The following is a 12,644-nucleotide window of genomic DNA, read 5'->3' as shown; positions in this document are numbered from 1 at the left end:
TAAATTGAGTACGTAGCCAATGCATTTATTGGTTTCTTGAGTACAAGCTAAGTCGAAAATAAGTTCCCTAAGGCTTAGAAGAAGGGAGAATGCAGATAGATAGAAATTAAGTTGAAGGAAAATACTAGTAAATAATATAGCTAGATTTTGTTGATCAAGAAATGAAATACATGGGATTAGGGAGCTTGAATGTACGATTGCCCAAACACTCTCCTTGAAGATCACTCCACTGGTCTCCCACATTTCCCCGTATCCTGTACCCTTCTCCTTCTATCTCCTTCCGAATTGCTGACTTGTATCTCACTGCACTTTGTCCTTTGTATTGAGCACTCCTACAACAACCAAACAATATAAATTGTTAACTTTTTTTAATTTGTGTGTATACAATAGTGGCAACAAAATTTAATAAATTAAAGATTTTGTACAAATCAATTATTCAAATATTTCATCATTAAGCTGATCTTAATAGATTCTATTTGTTAACTTTACCTCATGATTAATCAACCTTTGCATAATTGACCCAAGACCCCTGAAGATTACAAGTCTTCGTTAACCAATATTAAGAGCTGGTTAAGCGAGGACTTTCCATCAAAAGTGAATGGTGTGTTTGGCGCTTTTAGTTGTCTCGTACAGCATATATACTAGATAGAAATAGACCAAAAGTAAATAAAGAGGAAGCTTTCGAAATCTTTCTTTATTGATTTTGCATGCACGGACGTTCACTAGGACAATACGGACGCAGTCCAATTTATGCATTGTCAGCATGGCGGTGTAGACTTTGTAATACAACCATGAGTTTATAAAGTTATAGTATATAGTTGACCAAGTCTATTGCCCTTTTTTCTTCATTCAAACGTTACCTTGAACTAATACCTTTTTTTATAATTAATTAGTATTATTTACTAATATGTCTTTCGGTAGTTAGTTAATAGTATTTGACTCTCATAATTTACTTTCCACCATTGGTTATTTTAGAAGAAAGTGCTACAATCAGTTGTCCAACCTAAGAATCAACCTTAAACATTGATTAAGGGACAAACTTTTATTTAGTTAATACATAATCCTATCTTATCTTAAATTAGAGTAATGATACATATATATTCACATTTTGTAAACATCTAACTAACATTGTAATTTCTCTTTATCTCTTTATTTATGTTACATCATAATATTTATATTTTTTTATATTTTCTCTCTAGCTAGGTGTAAAATAATATATTCGATCTCTATGAATACTTTTTCCTTAAATTATACTACTAATTATAATAAATAGCGGACACCAGTCTCATCCCTAAATGCAAGATAGAGAATTAGTGGGTGAAAATTGCACGCGCACTCGAACACAGATATTAATCTTAGTATATTTATATTGTTTTCTGTCCTAATGACATGCCAAGCACTTTGATATAACATTTTTGGTGTCATCAAAAGTATCGTTTAGTACATTAACCACTTATAAAAATTAAATTTATTTATTTGCCGGAGAAATGCTGTTTTTCAAAACTCAAATTCGCATTCTTATTTTAAGGAAGCAAGTATTCGTTGCATGATGTGATATGTAACATATACTAATGAAAGTCATTCAATATAAATAGAATCTCGTGCCATTGGAAAAATTGGACGTAGAAATGCACGATTTGTGCACATTTTCCATGTCCTTTTTCTTTCTCATGACAATATCCATGCCACTGGCCGTCAAACAGCAGAAAATGAAGACAAGGCAAATTAAATGGCAATGCTTCGGACAAATTAAGGACTTTGTCAACTCACTTTATAAGATTTTATGTCGTTTCCTTTACAACTGTATATGCAGATAAATAGATACCTAATTCCACCGGCCGTTTTATTAGTTGCCGACTTAATTATATGAGAATGAAAATTAAAAATTGTTTTCCACAATTAATAAAATTGGAAATGGTTGCATATATGGTTGTAATGTGGAGTATTCGTCGAAAAAAGTTTGACTGAAGAACATGTTAAATAATGAGTGGATAGAGACGAAACTCATAGTATAGTAGAACAGGAGTCCTTCTAGGAAGTTACGCTTACGCAAGGTCAACAAATAATTGGAATCCGCATCATACCATCAATTACGCCTTCTGTTTTATCCTATCCTATGCTCTCTCTTCGTATAGATTAGAGGCCATACCATTTTTAATACAATAAAATAAGAATATATATTTATTAATTTCTTAGTTAATACTAGTGACCGAGGACGTACATTAATTACATAATTTGATACACACCATGTTATCATCTCCATCCAAAGGTAGATGAAATAAATTACTAAAATGTTCTACTATGTTATCTTAGCATTTCAATTTCCACAGATGCTCTTTTGTCTTAAGTAGTGAGTTATATATATAAGATTAAAGATATTAATTTGCATGAATTTACCTGAGAATAAGACGTTGGTAGCCGATGAATCCCTGGTTACGCAAGTTGTTAGTGGTGATTTGAGCGAGAGTTGCTTGGTCTCTACCAGTAAGCAAGAACACTTTGAATCCTTTCTTTATCAAGGCGTTAAACAGTTCTAGCACGGCAGGATTTGCGGGACACTTTCCCTTCATAATCCATGCCTTGAATATCGCTGAGTCAAATGGGTCGCACCTGCGCGCGCACATCATCATCATATATATGTATGCCATGTATTTAATTGATTATATAGAAAACAATGAATGAACATAATGACATTTAGTTTACCCGAATCGCCTTCCTTTGTAATAATCAATGTTGGAGATGCAAGTGTCATCAACATCCAAAATCCAGGCATCCATGCCGTCGGCAGCAAGAGGAATCTCATGGGCATAGGACAAGATATGTTGGACGACGAGGTTAAGGTCAAGCTGGTATTGTCCACCAGACATGTAGTTCTGAAGGTGGTTGTAGCAGTTGTCTGGAACAATCCTCCATGGACGCGCATTGTTTGCTTCAACCGTTAGCCTCCAACTCCGACCATAGCTCTCTGACTCATCATCTGGTTTTTCAATTTTCTTCTCATGACCCTTTTGGTTCATGAATACTACTTTGGTTAATAAGGCTAACAAATATTCTTGCCCTGCACGATTTTAATCAACAGCAAAATTCGGAGAAGGAAGGAAGCAGGTGGCTAGTTAATTGGCATCAGGATGAATGAGAAGGAGCAGCTCAGTGTGACTTTTAATCCCAAAACTTGTGGGGTCCACAGGAAACTTCATAGAAATTAAAACGAAAAGGTCTTTGCCTTTCCGCTCCTCTATTTCCACGAGGCACCAGGGACGGATTTAGGATTTAATATAGGGGAAGAAAAAAAAGTCAAATATTAAATGTTAAATAAATAAAACGTTTTTTTTATATTATAAAATTCATTAATAATAAAATTTGTATTAAACTTTTCAGTAATCTTTTTCTCAAGGTAGTTAATCAAACAAATTAATTAGAAATTTGTACTAATAAAATAGTTAATTGCTTGGAAATGTAGGGTACGGGTATGTTAATACAATTTTTTTTAAAATATGTATATATAAACAATAGTATTTAATATAAACATGATTATATTTTATAAATGATAAAAAAAACACAAATAAATATAATTTATAACATAAAAAGAGATTAAAGGCACTACAAAAAATTGCAATACAACAATTGTCCAAATACTAATAGGCAATAAACTAAAATATTAATGATTGGAAGACTTTATCGTGTGTCGTGACAACCAGAGATGGAGTCCTGTAGGCTCTAAGTGTTGTCAAAGGAGTCATGAAGGAGAAAAAAAATGCTAAAAAAGGATTAATGAAAAATCTAATTTTTTAAAACAATAATATTTTTAGTTATTAAACTTGAGTACGAGCTCAATCCATATCTAAATTAAGTATTCATTTTTTTTATAAATATTTTGGGTACGTACCCACAAGTACCCAATGAGTATGGGTACTGTGTACGCACACCAATACGTGTATGACAAGATTTTAGGAGTACGTAGCCATGCTTCATAGTGTAGTATTCACTTCCATAGCCCTTCCATCATCTCCGCCCTAGATCCACCAAATTCCACGTCACCCTTTCAGCTTCAACATCCACAAGAGATACAAGTTCCAAGGCATATACACCACTGGGAGAAGGAATAAGCTAGAAAAGCTAGAGGGTAGACCAATCAACCATCTCCATGTAGTGAAAAGAATACTTTGCATAAGAGAATCCCTGTCAATGGTTTCACCATTAAATACACAATGATTTTGTGTATTCCATGTACACCACACAACAGATCTCCAAATGACCCTCCATTTAGAAATTTAAGAGTCGGAAGCCAAATTAGAAGGGTCTTGTAAGAAATATATGATCATGTACAAAATTAGAAGGGTCTTGCATAACACACACACACACACACATTGAGCCACTTGATGATAGTTGGATGTTTCTCTTGAATAAATTTTCCCGCACAGGTAATCTATTGAGAAATAATAGCCTCCAAAGCATATGTAGTGCCTTCCGGGGGGCATCCACCTTCCACAATTGAATGAACAATTCTTCCGCTATACCTCCCATTCTTAGGTCCTGAATAGTGGCATATGCAGATTTAATCGCGAATGAACCATTATTATCAAGCAACTGTAGCCATCCATTAGGTTTATCCTTGACCATATTCAACAGGTTTTTCATCTCACACCTAAAACATCACTTTCCCACACAAAGCAACCCTCACGCCATTTAAAGTCCCAATTCCATCTATCTTCCTCCTAACATCCCAACATCCCAAGTCCTTTATCAACTCACCTTGTGGAAGTGAATTAATAAATAACCAAGGAAACTTTTCCGCTAAGCTTCTCCTACCCAACCAACAATCTTCTCAAAATCTTGTGCTCCCACACATGCCCACTTCCATTCAAACATGTTATCAAACAACCTATCCTCACAAACCTTCCTAAGATCTTTTTACCACACCGAGGAAGAAGAACAACAATCATCACCAACTAGATCTCGTCACACATCATATTTGGACTTGTTTATTAGAGAGGCACGTGAAGGGAGCTTAATGGGACACTTTGGGGTACAAAAGACATGTGACATCTTGCATGAGCATTTCTATTGGCCTCACATGACGCATGATGTGCATAAGTTTTGTGATAAATGTCTTATTTGCAAGAAAGTTAAATCCAAGTTCATGCCACATGGTTTTGTATACTCCATTATTAGTTCCTGAACATCCTTTGATTAACATTTCAATGAATTTTGTTTTAGTTTTGCCTCGGTCCAAGGGAGGAAATTACTCAATTTTTGGTGGTGGTTGATAGGTTTTCTAAGATGGTTCACTTCATAGCATGCAAGAAGGTAGATGACGCTTATCATGTTGCTTATTTGCTCTTCAAATATGTGGTAATATTACATGGTTTACCTATGAGTATTGTAAGTGACCGAAATTCTAAATTTCTTAGTCATTTTTGGTGAACCCTGTGGGGTACGATTGAAACTAAATTGTTATTTTTATCTACATGTCATCCCCAAACCAATGGACAAACTGAGTTAGTCAATAGAACTCTTTCTATCCTTCTTAGAGTTGTTATTAAGAAAAATCTTAGGACTTGGCAAGAGTGTTTACCACATGTTGAATTTGCTTATAATAGGATTATACATAGTACTACTGAGATGTCACCATTTGAAATTGTTTACGGTAATAATCCTTTGACTCCTTTAGATTTGTTGCTTTTACCTAACATTTCTTAATTTAAAGATAAAGCAAAATGTGTCAAGAAGTTGCATGAGAAAGTCAAGGTCCAAATTGAGAAGAAAATAGATGGGTATACAAAATATACAAACAAAGAAAGAAAAAATGTAACATTTGAACCAGGTGACTGGATATAGATGCATTTTAGGAAAGAGAGGTTATCCTCACATGTATTGCTTGCTTAGAGTGAGAATAGAAGATAATTATTGGTTAAGACATTTAATAAAATAATAATAATAATAAAGTTCTTGTAGCTAGTTTTGAGACTTAGATCTCAAGCTTAATTAAGTCTCATTGAACCACTGATGCATTTTAGTTATTTTTACAATGTTGAGATTTTATTTTTCTTTTATTTTCTACCAAGTATATGAGAACTCATTTGTATAAATCGATTGTGAAGTGAATGGAGAACGACTTTTGTTGATTTTATCATTGAAGCGTGAGAATTGTCTCTACTAAGATTCTTCCTTGAATCATTTGATCTTATCAAGAATTGTTCAATTCTTGTAGCGATCCTCAAGAATTATCAAAATCATTGTTTCTGATGCCTATCTTGTTCTTCTTTTCATATTTTTTGTTTCCTTGTTTAATTTTCACAAAGTTAATTCTGTTCAAATTTCTTATTTGCTTATTTCTCATTTTACTTAACCTTTTTGGTGTTTTTTGTGCCTAAATTGCATTTCAGAATATTCTCTTTTACCTCGCTTTGGAATCGTTCCAATCCAAGTTCTATAGACTGAAAATGAATAAAAGTTAAAATACGGTTCTAGCTCAATTGGTGTGTGAATTCCATTCTATAATTGATCTGAATCAAGGCAAGGGGGATTCACATCAATCGGTCTCCAAAAAAAGTTCTTTATGTGGATTTTCACCCTATTGGAAGTCCTAAATACTTAAAGGAAAGCTCATGAGTCTACAATTCAACAACTTGGCAAACCTTATGTTTGTATTTGAATCCACTCCAATAGCTCCAAATGTAGTCTTGAAGAAGTTCACCTTGAGAAGTCTACAAATTTAAAGCACCTCAACATACTCTTTATTGCAAAAGCATTATCCTCGACACTCTTCCGATGAAAAGCGTATCATTCGCATATTGCAAAAGTTTAACAGCAACATCGTCATTGCCAATATAGAGCTGATCTATCCCTACCACTATGAAGAAACACCTTTGTTGCCATCGCAAATCACCTGTTGCAAAACCCACCACAAACTACACCATCACCAAACCCACCGCAAAAAAATTGCTTCTCGTCCGAATCCATTACAAAAACCAGATCTGATTGCAAAATAAACTCAGACCCGTCGAACCCAGAACAGGTTGAAGGGGTTAATTAAGACCTGTTATCACTTATTAATTCCTTTGTTCGTGGGATTGATATCTAACTTTGTGTCAGGTTCTGAAGGAGTTCACAAAAACCAAACATTTGACATGGCATAAATCTAAAACATTCTCTCAACAAATATAGTATATACTATATTCTATATAAAAAAATACTAGTTTTTCCTTCGGCTGATACATGGTAAGATATCTGTTACATGGCATGTATAGTTCAACAACTGTAACACAGGAAATAAAATACAAATGTTTTGAGACAAACAACTAAAAAGAATTCAACCTATGTTATAACCAATCTTTGAGACCTGGCATGTCAAATGCCCACAAAACTTAATCCATTTAAGACCTAAAAGTTCACCCATCACATGTGTATTCCATCTTCTCACAAGTTACTGACACAAGAATAAATTAAATAATAAATGTATGAAATGTGTGCAAGAAAAAGACTCATTTGAACACACCTATTCTCAATACTCAATTATATTATCATTTTTTTCTTTCTAAAAATCTTCCTAGCTTTGACTCCTGTTGTTTTAGAAGAAAAAATGTAGGATAAAAGGCGAGGATTTAAAACCCCCAGAATGCTAGCCAGCAATAATAATTGTTAGTCTTTCTTTCATAGATATGCTTTGATTGAGATAGCTCCAAAACAATAGCACCATCTACAAGTAATAAGGAAACCTTTCATCGGCCAGTTTTAGCTCGTTTCATTCCACTGGAATTGAATGGAGATACACTTCCACTTGGTCCGGGACTCTCTTCTCTGAAATTTGAATTCAGCATAGCCAATTCACGCAACTGCTGCCTCTTAATATAGTCCTCAGACTCTTCCTGCATATCAAAAGTTGACAACCAAGAGAAAGTAAATATAAAAATCTCTTCACAACTAAAAGACTAATTAACAAAGTGATTACTGCATGGAAGTTTCTGTGTTTCTGATTTCCAACAATAAGATGGTTGAGTCAGGGAGGGAAGGTATTGTTCTACATACTAGAGCTAGAGAAAAAATGTTTAATTTGCACCATGTTTTAAGATATTTTGCACCAACTTAATCTGCTAGCTTCAAGTGATTCCAACAGAATATTTCAGAAAAAAGGCAAAGGTACAAAAGGTAAACCATCTGAACTTCAACTGAATGCTAATAAATCAACTTAGACTCCTTTGAAGTTCATGCCAAACTTCAGAGAGTAAAATGTGAAGCAGAAACCTTGAATGAGTTTAAATCTAGTCTAGAAACTGTTGTTCATCATTTCAAAGGAATTAACTATTAACTTTAAAAAAATTCAAAACAATGTAAATAAGTCGTTTGTTCACATTTCCTAGGGAAGTTTCAAGCTTTTAAATATGTATACACATTTAGGGATCACAAACTTAATAATACTGGCCAGAGATAAAAGTAAACCTCAATAGCAGTCAGTTCACACAGCATAACCCACAGGGCAGAAGACTAAGACACGGTGTGAAGGAACTTACCACAGGTTTGAGTAGTTCTTCTATAATTTCCTGAGCCTGCCGGAGCCTTATGTCAACAATATTAGCAGGTAAATCAGCCTCAATCAAAATATGGAGTTGCTCATTGAGATGCTCATAGCCTGGTCTTCCTCTTAATTTTTCTTCCTTTACGATTGAAAGGATAATAATCTCAGTCGTTACACAAGAATAATATATAGATCAATAAAAATAAGCATCATATTTATTTCACACTTTGCAATATTAGACCTGGAAAGTCATATCAAGGCCTTCATTACCTTGTCTGGATCTTTTATTGAACCCTTTCCTCTAATATACACACGACAACCTGTAGAAGCTTCTACCCGTTTCAGAGAATTGCCTCTAGGTCCCAGAAGCCTTCCAACAAAATTGAACTGATGCGACAAAGAGAAAAGAAAATTTTCAGCTGTCGGATCAAGTAATTGATTTGTCTTTATTAAAATGGAATCGATATATAAGAGCTTACGTTGGGGTATGCATCAACTGGAATTTCCAAGCGCAAAATCCTCTTAACTGTGTATGAACTAGGACTTGCAGGTGCAACTTGCCAGTCCATTGCCATTCCAGGAGTTCCGCGTAATCTCTGTTTAGCAGGGGGGAAAAGGAATAACATTATCTATATATAAAAGCTCAAATACTGCAAGAAAAGAGCATGCTGAAGAGCTAGAACGAGGGACAAAGTCTTTTTGACATTTAAAAAAAGAAAACCAGAAAATAATTTATACTACACATATAATACTCAAAAATGAAAAAGAACCCATAATTAAATAAATTCATGATAAATAAGTCACAGTTTATGCAAATAATCACTGCCTAGGACTCTAGGAGCAATAAGAACATAGTTATGAAGTCAGATGATGGTGAAAATAATAATAAAAGAATGCAGCAAATTAGATATAAAAATTGGCAGAATGTAAACTGGAAAGTCTAATTAAAGAATGGAACACAGTTACAAAGGTATGTAAAGTATGAAGACAAAGGTCAAAATATAGGTAACTTTTTGCGGAATGTTGAAGGAAGAAGGGTTTCAAATCCTATTATGTTTACGAAGCAAAAAATACATTAGAAAATGGGGGAGACACAACTTTACCCCCCAAAAATCCTAAACAGTGTTGTTTCAGGGATAAAAAAATGGGTTTTTGAATCCTCTATCATGATAGTGCCACTATTCTTTCTTTTCTGTAATTTGGAAGCATTTATTTGATTTCTTGACTACTCATCCATCTTCCAATAACATTCCTACTAATAAACATATACATTTTGTTGAAAAGCCACCTTAATTGCAATCACCCCTAGCCAGCCTCTTAGTTGTGGTTGCGGCCTCTTTAGGGGCTGCCTTAATTGCAGCCTCAAGGGTGGTGGTTTAGCCTCACATCGACTATAAATATGACTTAAATAGAATTTATTAAGCTTCGACAGTCCTCACTTTAGAAGCTAGTTTTGTGGGATTGAGTTATGCCCTAAGCCCAATTTCTAAGCCATTTAAAATTCAGTCATGCCCTTTCATTTAACATCCCTTGATTTACCAGGTCGTTCACTAAAATTAACTACATAACCCGGTGCTATCTTAAGTCAGGATCAGGGTTGTATAGCTAACAATGATGTGCCAAATCCCCACCATAAATTTCACTCCCCTGCCCACAACAATTACCCCCAACCCCCCGTCATTTATCTTTTAGATAGTTACATATTAATAAAGAGTTCATGGCTCCACTCCACATCATTTAATCTAATCACAGTGTATCCCAACTCAATTGTTTTGCATATAGTCAATGATGGGGAAACTCAAAAATTCACTTTTCTCTCTTTTCCAAGGTACTTGGCTCACATATAGCCAACATGTTTTGCTTTTACCACGAACAGGATTGACTTTCTTTGCATTCTGTTATTTGACAAAAGTACTACCAAAGGAGTAAGCACAATATATCATGCGATGAATAAACCTCGCATCACAATCCAGGCCATTGGGCTAACTGTAAATGACAACATCTTAGTTAGCATTTTCAAATATAGAAATTAAATAAGCATATGTGAGAATATATACATACACATATATGTGTGTGTGCGTATAACAGTCTTTTACTAGTCATGTAATAATCTAAAGTAGCAAAAACAAAATTCATATCTCCATGAACAGATGATATTCAAACTATGACAAGCATAAATTGAGGTACAAAGTTTGGATGTAGCAGTCACCTCCTGCTGAAGACTATTCCATCCACCCAATCCCGTTCCAGTGACACTTGACATGAGGTTTGAAGAAGCCATAGGACTAGGGCTTCTATGCCGCAGTCTGTCAAAGTCACCAAAACCTTGATTGGACAGCATTCCAGAAACTCTTAATATTTCTGCACATAGAGAGAACTGTTGTAATGAGAAACCCATATGTACTACTTAAAATCATACCCCAACTAAATAGAAAAGAACAATCAATAAATAAATATTTGTATTGTTTTTTGAATAAGATGAAAGAGTAGATATTGTGAAATGAACTATATCAGTAATGAACTTGTCAAAGACCTTCTCTCCTAAAATGTTAAAGTACAAGAAATGATAAATACTTGCCCTTATTAGTTAAAATAGAAATAGATTGCTCCCCTGCTTGCCCCAAATTTTGCTGTTTAGGAGGGGGGTAGTGGGGAAACACATCTACCTCCTTAAAGGTTATAATTTTGGTCACTTTTCCCTTCCCGCTCTTTACCTCTCATCCAATCCAAGCATTAAAAACTCATTTTTCCCAACTTGATAAATCCGAAACCATGCCAAATACTTATAAAATTTTAAATTTCTTATACAGAATACAAGTCAGAAGGATCTTCTTGACTTGTTCCAGTGTAGTCATCAAAACATAAAGCAGGGCACCCGTTCAAACTAAACCCAACAATAAGTTGGAAGTGAAGTGAGTGGCAATGAATTATAAATAGAGAAAGAGAGAGATCCAGAATAGAATAGAAAAGAAAAGAAAGAAACCTTGATTTAAGAGACGACTGCATATGGGAAGGGCTTGCATGAAGGGACCAAGCTTCTGATGCTCTGCCAGCAACTCCGTAAGGTACTGACTGAAAACACAAACAATTCAATTCAGAGTGATTGACGTCAGCCCTAGTTGAAGTTCAAGTGTTCAATAGCATACAAACCTGTCGACTTCTGGGTTGGTTCTAATCTGAGGAGAAGCAGCCCTCACTGGTGAGAAGTTGGAGTTATACAGACCCGACATCGCTCAACCTAAACCTAAACCAGACCAGCCGTTGTAGGTTTAGTTTAGTGTCTGTGTCGTGTGTCGTCAAATGCAACAACTATCTCAAATTTACATCCAACAAAACAAATCCTTATTTATTTATTTATTTCCCTTTTAATTAATTAGTATTGCTTAGTTTGTCCACAAACTGCGTTGTGTTACTATAGTAGTGAGAAAATTGGAAACTAATGCTTGAATGAATTAAAGCGGTAAAAGATAGATGGATATTTGTGGTGCAGAGAGGACTATGACAGTTGTTGGAGAGAAGCGAGGTAAAGGAGAAGATTTGACCGTGAAGCATGTGGAGACACGTGTTGGGCATGCAGAGAAACAACACCACAACACAAGGGGTTGTGGGTTGTGTTGAGTAATAATAAAGAATGAAAAAGAGACAAAGCAAAGGAAACTCCAATGGACAACGATTATGATGTTTGCCAAAGCACTCTTGGCTGGATCCACCCTCTCTTTTATCCCACATCTCACCATGTCCTTTCCTAGATAAATATGACTTATGTCACTAGCCACATCTTGGCAAAAACAAATAAATCATGTACTTAATTTTAAAACACTTTCCCAATAAATCCACTAGTTGTCATCTAAATCATTTGAGGTAAATTTTATTTTATAGTAAAATTCTTTAAATAAAACTATTTTTACTCTACCTAAACACTTGGCTATTCAGTATTCACCCCTCCTATTTTATGTTATGTTGGTAATTTGTTTTATGTTGTGTTTTCTTCCCTAGCAACTTCATCTTAAAAAATGAATTTTCATAACAACTTTTCTCGTATAAATTCACAATTCATTTATCATCAAAACCTATACCTTAATTTGTATATTTCTATAAAAATATTTTAATGTTCTTCCCACACTCTGTT

At 34.6% G+C, this 12,644-nt stretch overlaps 2 protein-coding genes across 3 annotated transcripts; both read right to left on the bottom strand.

The window, feature by feature from the left end:
- B15-3-5 (syringolide-induced protein B15-3-5) lies at nt 1-3,119 on the bottom strand. Its single transcript, NM_001250207.1, has 3 exons — nt 2,704-3,119; nt 2,398-2,610; nt 1-332 (listed from the first exon to the last, which is right to left on the bottom strand). Exons 1-3 carry the CDS (start codon nt 3,015-3,017, stop codon nt 155-157), a joined length of 705 nt encoding a protein of 234 aa, NP_001237136.1. The 5' UTR covers nt 3,018-3,119; the 3' UTR covers nt 1-154.
- Nucleotides 3,120-6,468: 3,349 nt separating this feature from the next.
- On the bottom strand, nt 6,469-12,104 carry LOC100781151 (KH domain-containing protein At2g38610). 2 transcript variants are annotated; one of them, XM_041014293.1, is made up of 8 exons: nt 11,666-12,020; nt 11,499-11,587; nt 10,725-10,876; nt 8,995-9,111; nt 8,786-8,902; nt 8,511-8,654; nt 7,719-7,868; nt 6,469-6,889 (listed from the first exon to the last, which is right to left on the bottom strand). In XM_041014293.1, the coding sequence occupies exons 1-7, from the start codon at nt 11,743-11,745 to the stop codon at nt 7,722-7,724; spliced, it is 846 nt and encodes a 281-aa protein (XP_040870227.1). In that variant the 5' UTR covers nt 11,746-12,020; the 3' UTR covers nt 6,469-6,889; nt 7,719-7,721. The 2 variants fall into 2 exon arrangements, with proteins under 2 accessions (XP_040870227.1, XP_003521946.1); XM_003521898.4 differs by lacking the exon at nt 6,469-6,889 and having other exon boundaries at nt 7,200-7,868; nt 11,666-12,104.
- Between the last annotated feature and the right edge of the window lie 540 nt (nt 12,105-12,644).

This window comes from Glycine max, chromosome 3 (assembly GCF_000004515.6).
Source record: "Glycine max cultivar Williams 82 chromosome 3, Glycine_max_v4.0, whole genome shotgun sequence".
In the NCBI taxonomy this organism is placed as follows: Eukaryota; Viridiplantae; Streptophyta; class Magnoliopsida; order Fabales; family Fabaceae; genus Glycine; species Glycine max.
This window is presented reverse-complemented; position numbering and strand designations above follow the sequence as displayed.